The 18,441-nt window shown below is 42.1% G+C and overlaps 1 protein-coding gene, 1 non-coding gene and 1 pseudogene across 12 annotated transcripts in view; all 3 read left to right on the top strand.

Moving 5' to 3' along the window:
- Window positions 1-18,441, top strand: part of Mark3 (microtubule affinity regulating kinase 3) — a 94,921-nt gene that overhangs the window by 41,680 nt on the left and 34,800 nt on the right. For 9 of the 11 annotated variants that reach the window (XM_005000543.4, XM_005000542.4, XM_013144950.3 and 6 more), the window contains exons 6-12: window positions 4,549-4,619; window positions 12,108-12,164; window positions 13,741-13,977; window positions 14,147-14,266; window positions 14,620-14,719; window positions 15,284-15,396; window positions 15,903-16,056. In XM_005000543.4, the coding sequence (XP_005000600.1) occupies window positions 4,549-4,619; window positions 12,108-12,164; window positions 13,741-13,977; window positions 14,147-14,266; window positions 14,620-14,719; window positions 15,284-15,396; window positions 15,903-16,056 (852 nt within the window). The remainder of the gene's footprint in view (window positions 1-4,548; window positions 4,620-12,107; window positions 12,165-13,740; window positions 13,978-14,146; window positions 14,267-14,619; window positions 14,720-15,283; window positions 15,397-15,902; window positions 16,057-18,441) is intronic. The other 2 variants (XM_013144951.3, XM_013144949.3) reach the window with 1 other exon arrangement.
- Window positions 4,626-12,140, top strand: LOC134474158 (cordon-bleu protein-like 1; annotated as a pseudogene).
- On the top strand, window positions 8,803-8,864 carry LOC111754934 (U7 small nuclear RNA). Its single transcript, XR_002789601.1, has one exon. It is a non-coding gene; the product is annotated as a U7 small nuclear RNA (small nuclear RNA).

The following is an 18,441-nucleotide window of genomic DNA, read 5'->3' as shown; positions in this document are numbered from 1 at the left end:
CTGAGGGATGTGTCCGTTCACCCCACGCTGCCTTTTTCCCTGTTCTTCAGCTCCTTGTCTGGGTCTGTGAATCTGATTACTGTGCTGACCAAATAGATATTTCACTTAGCATAATGTCTCCAGAATTGTCCATATTGTGGCATATGTTAGAATCCCTTCCTTTTTAAAACCAAATAATATTTCTCTTTGTGTGTCTGTATGCACTTTATTTATCCTAAGTATTTGTATTTTTTAAAATGTACTAATGCATTAGTGAGCTGGAAATAAATGTAGTATATGTTAGGTGCTTAATCAAGTTTTTTGTTTTTTTGTGGTACCAGGGATCAAACTCATGACCTTACACTTGCCAGGCAGGCGCTATGCCACTGAGCTAAATCCCCAGCCCCTTTATCAAGTTTTAGTTGCATTGGTGTTCATCGTTCTCAAGGCCAGAAATGGAGGTTAGGGTACATATATAGACTTTATGAAAACTAAGGATTTGTAACTGTCTACAGGGTTGAAAAGTGTGTTTTCTGAAATGCATACATGTTGTTATTGTTCATAAAAATCCTCACTTTGAGAAGCTGGGCATAGCATAGCAAGCCAGTAATCCCAGTGCTCAGGAATTGAGGCAGGAGGATGCTGTGACTTTGAGGCCAGCCGGGACTATGCAGTGAGGTCAAGGCCAGCCTGAACCACATAGTGAAGTACAGGTTTGACACATGAATGACGGTGGTGGTTAGCTCAGCAGTATGAGCACCTGCCTGCCAGGCTTAAAGTTGTGAGCTAGTACCAAAAACCAACCAAACAAAACATATGAATGATGAAACCTGCCCTGCTTCCAAGAAACAGAAAATTAAAAATGCTTACTTTAGGGCTGAGATTTGCAGCTCTTCGTATGCCCTCTAGGTGGAGGGCAGTAGCTTTCCTGCTTATCTTTTCACTTTCTCTGCCTTTAGCACTGCTGGGCATGTAACAGATACTCAACAAATAAAAATTAGATTATATTTGTGAAACTAAAAACTCTGAAGACACATCCTGTTGTGCCCTACAGGATTATAGTTTTATCTTTAGTTCTTTGATCTCTTTGTTGTGGTTTTTGGTTTTTGGTTTTTTGAGACAGGGTCTCACTACACGCTTGGGGCTGGCCTTGAGCTCAGTATGTAGTCTGGGCTGGCCTTGAACTCACAGCAATCTTCCTTCCTCAGCCTCTTGAGTGCTGGGATCACAGATATGGACTACCAGGCCTGGCAGGTTCTTTGATCTTAATTACAAAACCTGGAAATACAAAATTGAATCATAGCTCAATGTTCAATGACAGCATTAAATAAAAGATTATAAACCTGGGCTGGGGATTTAGCTCAGCGGCATAAGCGCCTGCCTTGCAAGCAGGCAGTCGTGAGTTCGATCCCTGGTACCGATAAAAACAAAAAAAAACAAACAAACAAAAAAAAAAGATTATAAACCTTTAATGGGATGAATGAGTTACTGTAGTATACCTTGACACCACTTTCATATTCCTGATTTATCATTAGTAATGTGTTTTGTATTTTAAATGTCTGGTTTGGGAGTTTAGTTGGTATTTTCAAACTTGAACTCCAGGTTACTAGAGTTCCAACACTGCCATCTGTTGCACAAACAACACAGAGCAGTCTCCTCCCAATGTGCAGTATGCAGGGTGCTTGTCCTCCAGGCCTTCTTGACCTTCACATTGACCTTGATGTCGCCAGGCATGAAGCATGGCTTTAGCCCTTGAAGGGAGGGGACTGGAAAGGCCCACCTCAGTCACACTGCCATCAGCGCTATAGCATGGGTTTTCCAATTTGTCCGTCTGTTTTCACTTGTTTTAGGTGCCCAGGCAATAGAAATTACACTTAAAAGAAGGGCAAGACAAAAACCTGAGTAGCACCCCTATTTTTAGTAGAAAGAGGATCAACTTTAGAAAAGATAAACATGGGAAATTCAGCCAGTTGTCCTCATCAACCTTGTGACTTGAGGAGTGTCCCTCAAACAGCCCTAGTGTTATAATTAATGGGGGGTGGTGTGCTGTCTTGGGTAGGCCACTTGTTTTAGTCAGCGCACCACAACACTGTCAGTCTCCAGGACACATGAATGACAACAGCTTTAATCAGGTAGTCATCACTTCCCCCAGCATGGATTCGATAGAATCATAGAATTTTTTTAGGATTGCAGAGAACATTCATCCAGGACAGCTGTCTAATTTTTACAGATGAAACTAGAGTTTAGAAAGGTTGTCCTTTCCCAAAGGTTCCATAGCTAGTTGGTTGCAGGATGTAAACTAGAACCCTCTGGGCTTTCTGTATGCTGCCTGTCCAGTATCTTTCCACACAACGGTGTGTTTCCTGCCCTTGGCGGGAGTGCTGCTCGATGTCATCTCAAAGCTTTCCCTTTCTGTTTCTCTAGTAAATAGTCTTTGGGACTTGTCAGTTCAGCTGCCTGCTGAGTGTTAATGCGGTGTTAATAAGGAAAAAAGGAGAGATTAGGGTTAAATTCCTGGATTATAAATTGGATTCATGATTTATAATTTAGTAATTGTGAATGTGCTCTGTAGGTTCTGAAAATCTCTTAAAAAGTTTATATTACATTTGAATTTATAAAACTAAATTATAGACAGATCTGGACTTTTTCCGTGTTCCTATGTAACAGCCAGTAGCCTTCACCCACTGGTGGCTTTGTTTTGTTTTTTGGGGTTTTGTTTTATTTTTTGAGATAGGGTTGCACAGTGAAGTTCAGGCTGGCCTTGAACTCACAGTGATCCTCCTGCCTCTTCCTCCCAAGTCCTAGGATTATAGGCATACCACACTATGCTCAATATGTTATACCCTTTAAAAGATAGCTTTAAAATCAGTAATGTGGAAGTTTTGTGTGTTTGTTTGTTTGTTTGTTTGTTTTGGTACTGGGGATTGAACTCATGACCTTGGGTTTGCCAGGCAGGCACTTACCCCACTGAGCTAAATCTCCACCATGTAGAAGTATTTTTACCCATCTGTTTAAAATTTATTTACTCAAGAATTAGGGTTAAGTCAAAATTAAGTCAGTTATTAATATATAATTTATAATTTAAGTGAAAAGTCACTAAGGCTGATACAGGTCCATATTCTATGTTTTCTCAAAGCATCATCTGTCAACTTTTCCTTTTTTTTTTTTTTTTTTTTTTTTTTTTTGGTCTTTTTGAGGCAGGGTCTCACTGTGCAGTTCAGGCTGGCCTTGAGCTCATTTTGTAGCCAAGGCTGGGTTTGAATTTGCAATGATCCTCCTGCCTTAGCCTCCCAAGTGCTTGGGATTACAGGTAAGTGCTGGGATTACAGGCAGTTGCTGGAATTACAGGTGTGCACCATTGTACCAGGGCTGTCTTATTTTCTAGATGAGATTATTTTTTGTAGGTTGCAGAAGTAGTGTTTCTCCATTCTACATCCACGAGCAGTTGGCATCCACCTCAGTGGCCACTTTTACCCAGGGAGTTAACCTGCTTTTCCTGTGCTTAGATGCTCACCTGTCACCTGCATCATGTCCTGAGTCCTACGGCTCACTGCTGCTGCACCGCCATTCCCCTCAGGCATTAGCCTCCTTGGCTTGATGGTTGGGGCGGGTCTTCTACTTGGTCCCCTGTCCTTTCCCCTGCCGGTTACTCCTTTCTCTTCTAGCAGTCAGTGACCATTTGAAGAAGTGAGTCACTTCCTCTTCCCTGTATCTCATATCATTGGAAAGCCAGAGTCTTCACCAGAGTGCAGGCCTGTTACTTTCTGGAGACTCTTCTTTCAAATAATTATGATGTCTCCTTGTTCAGGCAATCACAGAGCACACACAAGTGTAGACATAGACATTCTTCCTGTTGCCTTTCCCTCCGTTTTCTTCTTGGCACTGACTTTCCTGTGATATCCTTATTATATGCATGTTCATTGTCTGTCTCCCATCCTAGAACTCTAAGGAAAATGCTTTACTGAGCTCACTGCTGCATTTATCCAGAGCCCAGATCAATGCCTGGCAGTTAGTAACCACTCAATAAGTATTTGTTGAATGAGTGAATGAATGAATGAATGAATGTAAGCTGGAAATGTTTTATGGTTATAATCTGCAGGAAGAACATCCTCTTTTAACACAAATAACAATCCATTTCAAGTTTCAATTTTTCATTGCTCGGTTTTTATTAAAACACTATAAAATCTTACTATTTAAAATGAAATCTGTGTAATTCATGCATATAAGGATTTAATTTTAAGGCTTTTCTTGGGGGCTCGGGATTTAGCTCAGTGGCATAAGCGCCTGCCTTGCAAGCAGGCAGTTGTGAGTTCGAGCCCTGGTACCGATTTAAAAAAAAAAAAAAAACTTAAGGCTTTTCTCCAGCTTAAAGATTTTTTTGGTGAACTTAAAAGCTTTCTTCTCAAAGTTTAATTTTTGGCTAGTTTAATGTAAACTCCATATTTCTAGCTAACTTCATACCTGTACTTAAATGAGGAGCATTGTGAAAAATGAAACATAATCAATTTGTGGGAACATTAATGCTCAGAAGTAGGTCTTCTGCTTACTTTTGTTTCTCTTCAATTATAGGTGAAGTATTTGACTATTTGGTTGCACATGGAAGAATGAAGGAAAAAGAAGCAAGAGCTAAATTTAGACAGGTATGAATTAATATGTCTTCAGTTTGCTGACTAACTAGTTATCCTGCTAAATCCTGATGCAAACAGTTGTTTGCTTCTGTAAATGCTTTTGAGGCTGGAGTCAAGCAGAGGCTGGCCATTCAGTTCATCAAAGACTTATTCAGTACCTTCTATGCTGGAAGCTTCTATGCTGAGTTTTTCTTTGATCTTGTTATTCTCACTCTTAACCTGCACTTTTGACAGGTGCACTGTAACAGTCAAGATCCTTTAACAGACACCCGGTAACTGCATTAATTAAACTCATTTCAGAATTTTTAGCAAGAATATCACAGTCCCACAATTCATTGTTTGTTTTGTTCTTTATAAGCTAAGGTCAGTATAGCTTAATCTGTCAGTAGCTTGTCTCCTTGGGTCTCCAAGAGACAAGTGTCTTCAGAGATACTCATTTTAATAGGCTGGTTTTAGGTGTAAAGGGATGTAATTCTTGTTTTTTATTTACAACTGTTATTATGGACTGATTGACCCTTACCTGCCAGACACTGAGATAAGCGATTCATGTAAATTTTGCAGCAACCTGTGAGTTGAGTATTATGCTCACATTTGCTAAAGAGTAAGACACTAAGGCATGGCGGGTTAGTGGCACAAAATTTCATACCTGTAAAGTAACAGATCAGCCATAGATTCAGACACAAACTCTTCAACTCTAAAACTCAGTCTTACTCATTGGGTTGTACTGTTCCGCAGAGGAGGTGCTGGTATGCTCTTCTGAAAGAGCCAGACCCAGGCCTTTCAGGCTCCATTACAGCTCTGGAGTGAAAAAACTAGGGTTGACCCTGTTTATCACAAAGAGCATAATTTGCCAGCCCCTGATTAAGACAAAGAGGACAGGTGTTCTGCTCCTTTTAAATTAACTCTGGACTGGGAGACAGAGTCCACTGCTCTGTTAAGTGTGCACAAGGCTCTGGGCTCAATCTCCCGCACTAAAATAAACAAATACTACATGCTCTGTACTGTTACTATTCTATATTTAAGTGACAGTGTGCTATCATTTTTCTCAGAACCTTTTTTTTTTTTTTTTAACTGACACATAAGATTGTCAGGATACACAAAATATTTAAAGTATTATGTTTTAAAGCGTGATTTTAGCTGATTTGCAAGTTGTCTCTTGACAGTTCAGCATTATAATTACATTATTATTATTGTTTTTACTTGTTTGCTTGTACTAGAAATTGAACTCAGGACCTTGTACCTTGCCAGGCAGGCACTTGTGCTGCTGAGCTGTATACCTGGCCCCTATTATTTTGGTTTTTTTTTTTTTTTTTTTTTTTTTTTTTTAAGGGTCTTTTTTCCTTTTTATCGGTACTGGGGATCGAACTCATGACTGTCTGCTTGCAAGGCAGGCGCTTATACTACTGAGCTAAATCCCCAGCCAGCCCCTATTTTGGTGTTTTTGAGAGAGGGTCCTTTTCTATAGTTCAGGCTAACCTCAAATTTGCAATGATCCTTTTGCTTCACAGGAGTGTGCTGAAATTATAGACTTAGGCCAACACACCCGGTTGTTGTTTTAATTTAAAAGCTTAAGAATTACTGATAAAGGGGACAGAAAGTAAACCTGCTGGATGTCTAGTACAAATCGTGTTCTCTAAAATCAAAGAATGAATCTGAGGAATAATAGAAGTTAAGAGCAGAATATATGTTGGGGAAGGAAAGCTTCAGTATGAGCGTGGGTTGCTGAGAACGCTGTCTTTTCTAGGGATATTTATGTGCAGAACCACAAGGTGAGGGGGTCCAAGGTGGGGAAACATGGGAAATCACAGGGTGGGGCTAAACTGTGGTCAACCAATAAGATTATGAGCATAATTGCCCAGGTAATACCGATTAAATGGGGATCAAATTGCAATGACACCCAGAATCTGGAGGCAGATTTTTTTTTTTTTTTTGGTCTTTTTTCGTTTTTATCGGTACCAGGGATCGAACTCACGACTGCCTGCTTACAAGGCAGGTGCTTATGCCGCTGAGCTAAATCCCCAGCCCCTGGAGGCAGATTTATTCACACTGAGGGCACTGATCAGGCATCGTTCTCAAAATACGTCTGGTGGTCTAGGGCTTTCATAGGATAAGCAAGCAGGAAGTACAGAAGCAGAGTGGCTTGTCAGTTGGGATTGGTTCTTACAGTATGCATCACGGTGCCGGCCGTTTCTAGGAGACAAAGCAACGGGAACTGCAACAGGAACTGTGACCTGGGCAACTAAGAGACAAGTATCCCGGCAGGGGCAGGATGCATTTTCTGTTACAGAATGGGAAAGGAAGCAAGCGGGCATGAACCAGAACAGGCTTTTCCTGGAGGGAGTGGATCCATGGCTCTTCCTGGCGTTTTCAAGATGATGGATACCTAGTTAGAACATCAGTCCCTGTTGTTTATCTTCAGGGGAAGTATGTGGGTGTGTTCATTTCACCTTCTGTCCTGAGGTCTGACCTTCAGCAGATGTGTCTGTCACCCCCACAGGTGCAGTGAATCCCATCTTCTGCCCTGGCTCCTCCAAGGGTCCAGCCCTGTCTAGCTGCCTACAGTATTTTATCTAACTTAGCTGTCTATGACAGTACTAATGGTACTTAAGAGTTTTTAAAGAATCAGAGTTCAAACTAGTTGTGGCTGTGTTTAGCTTGTCAGACCCTCAGTTCTTAGCCACTTAATGAGAACCTGTCATAAAAAGGGGCTAGAGCTGAGCAGCAGCAGCAGACACCACAAGACCATTTCCCAGTTATGCCCTATCACCAACTGTTGATTAATGTTCAAAGCCATATTCTCTAGTGGCCTTGTAAGTGAAATGTTGAGTTTGGTTTGTTAAGAATTGCAAAGGACAATTACTGAGTGCTTCTGCATAGATCTTAGATCTCCCCAGGGGAGGGGCTTCATGGCACAGTTTGTGCTGTGCATTTCTTCGTGCAATCTCTTTAGTTCCTTGGAACCCAAAAGTTCCTCCTCTTTATTTTATTTTTGGTTGTTTTGTTTTTTGAGGCAAGGTCTTGGTATGTAGCCCAGCCTGGCCTCAACTCATGGCAGTCCTCTTGTGTCTGCCTCACAGGTGCTAGGATCTCAGGCATGCAATACCATGCCTGGCTTATTTTCTGTTTTAGTCACTAACTTGCCCAGGCTGGGCTAGAACTTTCTCTTTTTTCCTTAGCCTCTTAGTATAGTGAGATTACAGGCCTGTGTCAACATGCCTGGCTATATTTCTACTTTTTAAATCGCTATTATTTCTAGGAGCTTATAAATTGAGACAATTTCAGTGACTGTATTAAAAAAAAAAGATTTCCTGTTTGTGACAAAGAGGAGGGTATTCTGCATGCATGGTGCGCTGGGTGTGACTTGCTGTGTGCCATAAATAGGCCCTTTGTTTCATCTTCACCAGCACCCGGTTTTCCTCCCCATTTCCTTCACCATCCCCATCCTGCTTGCTGCTTGTGACATTTTAATTTCTTGCTTAACCTCTCATTCCTTTCAAAGAAAAAGAGGGCTCCTGGCCATGTCTTTTTGCTGAACTTCTTCCTCTGTGGGAGTTGATGTTCTAGTTTTTCGTGGATGAAAGTGAATTAGGTCAGGATTCCTGTTATATCCCGGAATACTGCTCCTCGATTAATAACAATTTTTTTTTTTTTTTTGTCTTTTTCCTTTTTTATCGGTACCAGGGATCGAACTCATGACTGCCTGCTTGCAAGGCAGGCACTTATGCCGCTGAGCTAAATCCCCAGCCCCGATTAATAACAATTTAAAAACTGTGTTTGAGCTGAGTATTTTCAGGTTATTATGGCCTCAGGTTACCTTTGAGCTGTTTAGCGCTAAAGGAAGAGAATGATCTAAGAAAGGACATGAAATTAATAGTTTGTGATTCCAAGCAGAATTTGAAAATAATTTACAAGAAAAGCTCTAGATAAGAAAACCTGGGAAGAAAGATTAATAAAATTATTAAATGAGTGGTGGGCATGGTAGCACACATCTGTAATCCCAGCACTTAGAAGGCAGAGACAGGAGAATCACCAGAGTTTTGAGGCCACCCTGGATACATAGTGAGACCCTGTCTCAAAAAAAGACTGGGTCGGGGCTGGGGATTTAGCTCAGCGGCATAAGCGCCTGCCGTGCAAGCAAGCAGTCGTGAGTTTGATCCCCGGTACTGATAAAAAGGAAAAAGACCAAAAAAAAAAAAAGTGTTACAGCTCTTTTAGAATTTGTCTAGTAGGTTTTCTGGCGTTTGTTGGGAAACCCCTAAAAAAAAAAAAAAAAGACTGGGTCAAGAGAGCCGTCCTTGGATAGCCCACCTTCCACTGAGGGTGAGGGACCCTGACTGGCAGTCCTCACCTGCCTGAGCAGTGACATCCTACCTCAGAGCTGGAGCCCACACCGTGTCCCACCAGGTGATGGAGCTCTGTGACCCCAGCTCACACCCCTGCCACTGTCCCTCACTCAGGCCAGAGAAAAACAAGCCAAGGCACCACCACGTTCTCTAGCTGAGACAAAATAGGTGGATGTCTCTTCAGTTGATGATTCTGTATGATCTGCTGCTTTCATCATGGAGCAGAAAGAAAACAATAGATAAAGACGTTGACCCTATGGTGGTTTTACCTGGAAATATCATCAGATCTACTACCAGTCTATACTTGTCGATACTGCTGGGTGCACAGTATCACTTAAGTCCAGTCAAGTTACAGAGTTGACCTGCTGTCAGCTGAGAGTAACATTAAATTTAAGCCAGTCACACCAATAGAAACATTAGATATAGAGAAAGTTTGACTGATTGATTGATGGATTGATTTTTTGGCCTTTTTTGAGTCAGGGTCTTGTTATGCAGTTTAGGCTGACCTTGAACTCTCTTTGTAGCCCAGGATGGTCTCAAACTCCCAAAGATCCTCCTGCTCCAGCCTCCCCAGTGCCCAGGTTTGCATCACCATACCCAGCTGAGAAAGTAATTTTAAAGCCAAAAAATTTGGATAAGAGAAAACCTACACCTAAATGCCAGAGAAAACTGTGGAGATAGTGATCAATTTTAAGGAAACAGATCATGTGAGAGTCCACGTTTCACTTCAAGAGTTCGTTCCTACTATATGTAGCAAGTATGTGTTTGACCCATTGCACACACTGTTGCTGAAAGATAATCAATCTGAGGGACCTGCAACTTCACACAGTCTCTTAATGACCCGAGATTGAGAGAATTACGTGCCATGGATGTTATAGAGCCACTTCTGTCACTGCCTTCAGTGAGTCATCTTTACAAGTCTTCTCAAATATCAGCATATCTCAGTATTAAGGAGGAGAAAGCAAGCAGTTTTTCAACACAGAAAAAGTGGGAGCAAAGTGCTCCTGCAACCCCTCTAATAAATAAGCAGTGCCCAACTTTTGTGAGATCAGTACCCTTTCCAGGGCATGTGTGTCCAGCACCCTGCAATTGGATTAGTCCAAGAAGAGGCAGCCCCACTACCACCCATGTTACCATCTCAGAGTGTACCCCAAGACCATGAGCAACCCCAGGAGAACCAGTCTGTTCTGCATTGAAGTCCACAGGTATGAAGGAAGCTAATGAGAATCTTGGTGAAGTAGGAAAGTGAGAGTGGACTCACTGCTGCTCACCAGCACATCTGAAGGAAATTTTTCTTGGAGAAGGACAAAGCGAAAAGTAACTTCTGCACCCTCCAAAGTCCCCTGCATCAAAGTGATGAAGATGGCCCTGTGCCTGCCCTGCAAGCATAGATGGAGTTTCCCCAGAGTGCTTCTGGAGCAACCTCTCCCGGGGGCCTCCACGGCCCAGCCATCAGGAAAAATGTGCTGCACTCAGACTGCTTGACAAAGCCTCTCTCTGTGGAGGCCCGCGCACCCCCCCCCCCCCGCCCCCGGCAGTTGTAGCATCCTCAACATGTGGAACAAAGTAAGCTTCCATTATAGCCTTGAAGAGATGGAGGAAAAGGAAGAACTGAGATGCCTAAAGATGAGGCTGAAAATGTTTCCCTGAGGTCACCAGACAGTCCTTTCTATCTACTGATATAAGTACACTGAAGAAGGATCCTGACTTAGATGGGAGTGAATAGATCCAGAAGGAGCCTGGGGGAAGTTACCCATGTCCTTGGTGTATTTTTGCTTATTGATAATGGACGGGCTCCATTCTGAATATTCATTTTAGCAAAGCCCTGTTCCTTCCTATCATTTAATCCTAACCCCCAGCCCAGCTTCTCCTTCCTGCTTGTTTTGAGCCAAAATACAGAACCACCCTCTGAGATTTTATGTCCACCATAGGTGGATCCATGTGGTTTACAATTAAGGGTTATGATGCTTTGGGGAAACAGTATTTTCATGGTAACCCCAGTTTTGTACAGACAATAGTCATCACACATATCTAATTGCTACATGTGAAAATACCAAAGAAGTGACTAGAAGCAAAGACAACAAAATAATAAGACATGTTACCTCTACTTGGTAGTAATATAGGCATATACTTACATACTTCTCTGTAAAATTTCTATAGTAAACATGAAATTTTTATAGTTAAAAATTGAAACTTTCAAAATCGTCAGTATTTGGGAAATTTCAATAAAACGGTTTAATTAGCATAAAAGTTTACATAGTAGCTTACAGTTTGTTTCACATCCAGAACATTCCGTTCTTTTTAAGGAAAATGAAGCTGAGGTTAAGTACTTGGTACTTTCCTGAAAACTCCTACATCAGCTGAGAGGAAGAAGTGCTATAGGGAGTGGCTGGGAAGAACAACACACTTAGCAGAGGAGACCCACCTGGGCCAGTACGTGGCCCGAGAGCCTGTGAGTTCCAGTTTCCTTAGGAGCCGCACTCACAGGCTTTGGAAGTACTCCAGAATCATTCAGTCCCACACCTTGCAGCTGGTGGGGGTCTATATGAATGCTTGGCCCCATGGAGAAATGAACAGAATGTCAACAGGTGGGGTCCAAGAAGAGACTTCATGTAAAACTGGAGACAATATAGCAGGATGATGTGGGGCATACCTGGAGTCCTTGCATTCTGGGAGGCTGAGGCAAAAGGATAAAAGTTGGAACCCAGGCCAGGCATTGTGATATATGCCTGTTATCCTGCTGAGGCCGAAGGGTTGCTGTGAGTTCAAGGCCAGTGTGAACTACAAAGTGGGAAACTGTCTCAAAGAAAAAAAGAAAAGAAAAAGTTTGAACCCAGCCTAGGCAACTGAGGAACTTAGTTAAGACTTATCAAGCCCTGCATTAAATCCCACGTACTGCCAAAAGCAAGCAAGCAAGCAAACAAAAACAGCAAGAAGTCCTCATCTCTGTCCTGAATTAAAAAGGTCAAAACCTAAGAAAATTGTTTTTATCAAATCCATTTTATTTCAAAGAGGAAAAAAAAGACAATTGTTTTTTTAGAAACGCACATGTTCAGGAGCTTCTGAGCCTTTTGCAGGTGAGAGTGTTAGTGAGGTCTTACCGTCTTGATTCTGCATCTGCACCAGGGTGACTAACTCTTGCTTCTCTCCTGTCTAGATCGTGTCTGCAGTGCAATATTGCCACCAAAAACGGATCGTTCACAGAGACCTCAAGGTGAGTCAGGTGCCCTTGCTGAGCAAATGTTCAGTCTTCCTGTGGGTCATTTCACAAAGAAGCATAGATAAGATTGAATCCTATAATAATTGAATCATTTTCATCAAGTTATAGTAAGAAGCACTAAAAATAAATTGGGCATGGTGGTGTATGCCTATGATCCCAGTTCTCCAAAAGGCTGAGTCAGGAGGATCACAAGTTTGAGCCAGCTTAGACATCTTAGCAACTTAGTGAGGCCTTGTTTCAAAATTTTAAAAATAAAGGTTGGGGTTATAACCAAGTGTGAAGCCCCCAGATTCAATCCTCAGTATCAAAAGTGAAATATAAAGAGATAGGCAGGAGGAAAGAAGGAAGAAGTGCGTTAAAGCATTTCACATTTCAGTGAAGGCTGCAGGTGGTTGATCTCTGGAGGGCCTCACCAACAGTGTCCTCACAAACAGACAGGCAGGTAGGTCCTCGGGTGCTCAAACGCCTGGACAGAGTACTCATTATTGCTGGCACCTGCATCTGTTGCCAAGTGGGCTTTCCCTCCTGCAGCAGAGTGCCTGTGTGAGGCCTCCCTTGGGTCTGCACCCCGAGCCTTGCTGCTCAAGTACACGCTCACAGGAGCAGTTTGCCTGGCAGAGCCTTAGGTCAGGCTGCACCTGTTCGTCTTGTCCCAGGAATCTGGGTGCCTCTGTACATCCTGCTTTGTTAGCACCAAGCCCAGCTCACTTTGTGGCCCTCTGTGGTTCAGTGCAGCCCCTGCCCATCCCTGCACCTCTTTTTCCCCACACACCATCTTTCAGGCTTTTGAAGGAAACTTGTTTTCTCTTCACTGTGCGTTTCACACTCTATTCTGTCTAGAAACACTTGCTGCCGTAGGCTGCACCTTCTTGGGCTTTGATTTCAATTTCCTTGAAAGTTGTCCACTGCTCCTGGTGCTGAGCCCCTGGTGGGTGTCTCTTTTGTCACAGCTCTTGGTCTTGGGGCTGCTGCTTGTCTTTCTGCCTCACTTCTCAGCTGTGAGCTGCCAAGGGCAGAGCCCTGTCTCTCTCATCACTGTGCATCCAGACTCCTGTCTACTGTCTGTTTTGTGATAGTCAGACAGTAGCTGGTTGAGCTGGTTGAAGTAAATGAAAGTTGCTGTGTTTAGTTTCTTGGGTGTTTTGGGGCTTCTTCCCTTCCCAGTACCGTAATAAATGTGGCAGTCTTCTTAAAGCAAATACCTCTTTCGTTGAAATACTCTTCATTGAAAGAGCAATAAAAGCTTTTCCTGTCTTGATGTATTTATATTAGTGCTGTATTCTATCTGTATGTAAAGGGGAAGTTTGGGATAGGGCTCAATGGGCACATCGCCTGCCTGGCAAGCATGAGGTCCTGAGTTTGATTCCTGGTACCAAAAAAAAATCCATATGTAATATCTGTTATTGATTGATAATATTATAAAATTAGTCTATTTTATTTTTTCTCTAGAAAAAAATAATAATTATGTCAAAATATTTTGCAAAACATTTTATGAAATACCTAATCCTGTTAGAGTTATGATTATATTTTGTTTTAAGTTTCATTTTTGTCTTGATGTTTTTCCCCCTAGGCTGAAAATCTATTGTTAGATGCGGATATGAACATTAAAATAGCAGATTTTGGTTTTAGCAATGAATTTACTGTTGGCAATAAACTAGACACGTTTTGTGGTAGTCCTCCATATGCAGCCCCAGAGCTCTTCCAGGGCAAGAAGTATGATGGGCCAGAGGTGGACGTGTGGAGTCTTGGCGTGATTCTCTACACCCTAGTTAGTGGGTCGCTTCCCTTTGATGGACAAAATCTGAAGGTACGAAAAACAATTGCAGCCATGTTCTTCATAAAACTTAACAAGATTTTTATAAAATTGTATGAATTAGTATTTTTATGTCAGTTTAGGAGTTTCAGTTAGTGTTTGTGTGTTGTTTTTTTTAAACCTAAAAGTTGACTCACTACTTTTCTTTCTTTGTGTTTCGAAGGAACTGAGAGAAAGAGTATTAAGAGGGAAATACAGAATCCCTTTCTACATGTCCACAGACTGTGAAAACCTTCTCAAACGCTTCCTGGTGCTAAACCCAATTAAACGTGGCACTCTAGAGGTAACCACAAATGGTTGGGGCGTGCTGGGTATTTTCACTGCTTTGCTGGGGTGGTGTGATATACTGATTATACTTTCCTGGTGTTTTTTAAGCAGAAAGTGTGACCAAAATGACAAGAAAAATGTACTTTTTGAGCTATAATTCAAAGAAATTCTTCTTTTTATGGGAGTGGGTTTTTTGTTTTTGTTTTGTTTTTGTTTTTGTTTGTGATGGTGTTGGGGATTGAACTCAGAACCTTGTGCACATGCTAGGTAAGCACTCTTACCACTGAGCTATATCCCCAGCCGAGTGTTTTCTTAAATATTATGGTTATTGAGATTTTTATGATGCTAATGGACAGGTTACACTTTCAGCAAATCATGAAGGACAGATGGATCAATGCAGGGCATGAGGAAGATGAACTTAAACCATTCATTGAACCAGAACTAAACATCTCAGACCAGAAAAGAATAGGTAATTAATCTGTGTGTGTGTGTGTGTGTGTGTGTGTGTGTGTGTGTGTGTGTATGGGTGTGTGTAATATGTTTCTGTTTTGTCTCCAGTGTGTATACCTCAAATGTAAATGAGAGGAAGTTAGACACAGAATATATAAACCAGCTTCTTTGTCATATTGAGGAACTTACTGCCAGCAGTTTCCTAAACCAGCACCCAGCAGCTTGCAAAAATGTTTAGCTGCTCATTTATGTTAGAAAACCTGTATACCACCCCCCCGCCCACTGCTAAATTTGACTGGCTTTAAAAAAAAAAAAAAAAGAAAAGAAAACCTGTAACCAGGCATAGTAGCGCACATCTATAATTCCAGCACTTTCAAGGCTGAGGCAGGAAAATTGTTGCAAGTTCAAGACCAGTGTGGGCTACATAATGAGCTTGAGGCCAGCATAGCAATACCCTATCTCAAAAAGACAAAAAAGAAAGAATATATATAATTTTTTAGATCAGATAAAAATTATTTTACTCTGTTCATAATGATTTCTTATTCAAACAAAACATATAAACCATATTATACTTTTCTTTTAGATATTATGGTAGGAATGGGATATTCACAGGAAGAAATCCAAGAATCTCTTAGTAAAATGAAATATGATGAAATAACAGCTACATATTTGTTGCTGGGGAGAAAATCTTCTGAGGTAAGAGTAATCAGAGAGGAAGGAATTGAAATAATTCTTTAAAAATTACCAATTTATTTAAATTGTTTCCTTAGTTTTTGTTTTTTTTTAATATATATGACATATTTGGCACATCATTTTTTAAATTTACCTGTAAATAACAAATCTGTAAATGATCATTTTGAGCTACTATTTTAAGTAATAACCCCATATAATGGGTATTGTCATAAAAAGGGCATTCATAAATTATCCTAGAGTCACTAATAGCTTATTAATCATTGTAAACTATCACATGAAATAAACAGAGGGTCTGTAGTTACTTGAAACAGGTTAGAAAGAAGACCCTTTTAAGAGTTGCCTCAGTGATCAGTAGAACGCTTTTGCCCTGTGTAGGGTTGTCACTTTGTGCTTTGTGGCCCACCTCTCCAAGAGAGTACTCTTGAGAGGTGTGTGATCAGAGAAGCTTGATTTTCCTGACAAGCCATTGGGCACTGTGTGTGGTTGCGACTCTTCTCATTCTCCCCCAGCTGGACGCTAGTGACTCCAGTTCTAGCAGCAACCTTTCACTTGCTAAGGTGCGGCCAAGCAGCGACCTCAGCAGCAGCACCGGCCAGTCTCCTCACCACAAAGTGCAGAGAAGCGTTTCTTCCAGCCAGAAGCAGCGGCGGTACAGTGACCATGGTGAGTCTGAGCTGTTCCCTTGGCTTCTAGGAGACATCTTCTTCGCGGGGTCTTTTGGGATAGAAATTGGCTTGAGGTCCACTTGCATTATTTGGCATTCTTGCAGAGGCTGGGATCAAGGCTCTCATCTCCTTGGTGCCTTTTCTTTGGTAGACTTTTACTGAATGAGGCCAGGTTGAGTAGAAAGGGCACCCTCTGCCCTCCAGGACTCCCGTAGCTGTTTCCATCCCTTTACCTCTGCCTGGGCTTGCTTTCTAGGGTGCACTATGTGATAGAACTCTCTGTGCTGATGAATGTTCTGTGTCTGTGTGGTCCAGCTCAGTGCCTCCTACCCCTGGAAGCTGTTGGACACTTGAATGGCATGTTTAAATTTTGTTCATGTGAATATATATGGCCACATGTGGCCAGTGACCATCCTGTTGGGCAGGGCAGTCCTGGTTCTGACTTGGATCAGCTTACGTTTTTATCATTCTCTCCACTGATGCTGCTGGTGCACAGTAAACACTGCTGCTTAGTAAGGCTGTGGGCCCCAGTGAGTGTGCTGACCCAGCCCTGCAGGGATTCTGCCCCAGAGCAACCCTGAGTTAAGAGTCCCGAGATGTTAGCATGGTAATTTTTTCACTGGTAACTATAAATGCAAATGTAAAAATCACAGGCAGTATTCTCGGGTTCAGGAACTAAATATTTTGGCCTAGTCCTGAGTTCTAAGAATAATCCTTCTTAATGCAGAATTCAGTTCATCCTTGTTTATTTTGTTTCCCTTTTCGGGATATTTTTTTACCTCTACTTTTAATCTTGAGATTTGAAACTGAGAACTACACAGAACATGCCAGGTGTGCACAGTTTGGATTTTGCACTAAAATAATGACAGTTAGCTTGATGTTCACCTCTGCCCCTACTGCCGCATGTCTTGAGTGCTTGGCCCAGAGTGGCACAGTACACCAGCAGCACCGTCCACCATGTCTGCTCTCAGGGGCAGAACTGACTCACAACCACTACCTTGCCAGGATGTGTACTCATGGCACTTGGAATTCGAGTGATAAGCTGGGGCCCTATCTCCTTGTGTCCCCATTTTGTTGACAAGGGGGTTGTCAATCTCAATGCACCGCATGGTAACTAGCAAATGCCCACATAGTGCACTAAACCACCCACTTTAAAAGCTATATCCCCCCTGGGCTGGGGATATAGCTCAGCAGCACAGCACCTGCCTCACAAGCACAAGGTCCTGAGTTCAATTTCTGGTACTAAAAAAGAAAGAATTGTTCTTAAATCTGGGAAGAAATCTAATGATGGAATTTTCTTATCCTTCTGGTGGATATCTTAATGTTTGTTCTTAAGTATATAGATTCCATCTAGATTATTAATGCCTCTTTCCCCCAGTTCATAAAATTTTAGAGATTAAAAAATAAAAATGGTAAAAAGACTTTTAGGCAGGACTTAGCAGTACCTATCTACAACCACAGCTACTCAGGCCTAAGGCAGGAGGATCACGAGTTCACATCACCGTGGGTAAGTTCGGAAGACTCTGTCTCAGAATGAGAAGCATTGATTATGTAGCTCAGTGATAGAGCACCCTTGGTTTCAGTTCCAAGTACCATGATATTAAAAGGGTGGGGCTTTAAAACCTGGTGTCATGTACTCACGAATCCTCCATTTTATTAATAAGCCCAGAGGAAGTCACTCCCTCATCCTGTGGCTTGTCTGCTAGAGCACCTCCTTAGAGTAGTATATTTGTAAAAACTTCCAAAAGCTTTTTTCTTCTAATATTACAAAGAAGTCCATACAAGAATATTCCAGAAATATGTTTATAGAGAAAACTACTGACTGACCAAGTCTCCAGCTGTTTTATTTTTTACAGAATTGATGGTAGTGAACACAAAGAGGCCCAGCTGCACTGTGATCTTCTAGTGGTAAAAAGGGTCAGGTCCCCAGGTGGCCTCTAGCACAGAGCACACTGGGGAGCTGCTAAGGGCTGGACCAGCTAGCTGTCTCCCCTGGGTGTGCACCCACCTCTCTAGCCACCATGTATTCTATAGATGTGCTGTGGGGGCAGAAGGCTTGGCTTGGCCTGTGAGACAGGGTCTCACTGTGTAGTCCGGGCTGGCCTTGAACTCACAGTGATCATCTCTGAGTGCTGGGATTCCAGGTGTGTGCTCCCAGCCTCACTTTGTGGCTGTGCTTTTTAACACTAGACCCAGTGTGAACCACTACAATGTGTGCACACTTTTTCTGCAAAGAATGATCTTCATCAGGTTTTTAAAGGGTTGTCCATCACACATTTACTAATCAAGCTGAACACGGTGGCATGTGTCTATAATTCCAGCACCCAGCAGCAGGAGGATCGCCAGCCTGGACCATAGCAATAGTGGTAAGGCCAGACCTTCT

The sequence above is a fragment of the Cavia porcellus genome, unplaced genomic scaffold (assembly GCF_034190915.1).
Source record: "Cavia porcellus strain 051 isolate PalLab524CR breed Dunkin Hartley unplaced genomic scaffold, mCavPor4.1 scaffold_31, whole genome shotgun sequence".
Classification (NCBI taxonomy): Eukaryota; Metazoa; Chordata; class Mammalia; order Rodentia; family Caviidae; genus Cavia; species Cavia porcellus.
The sequence above is the reverse complement of the archived record's forward strand: the minus strand, read 5'-3'. Positions and strand labels throughout refer to the sequence as shown.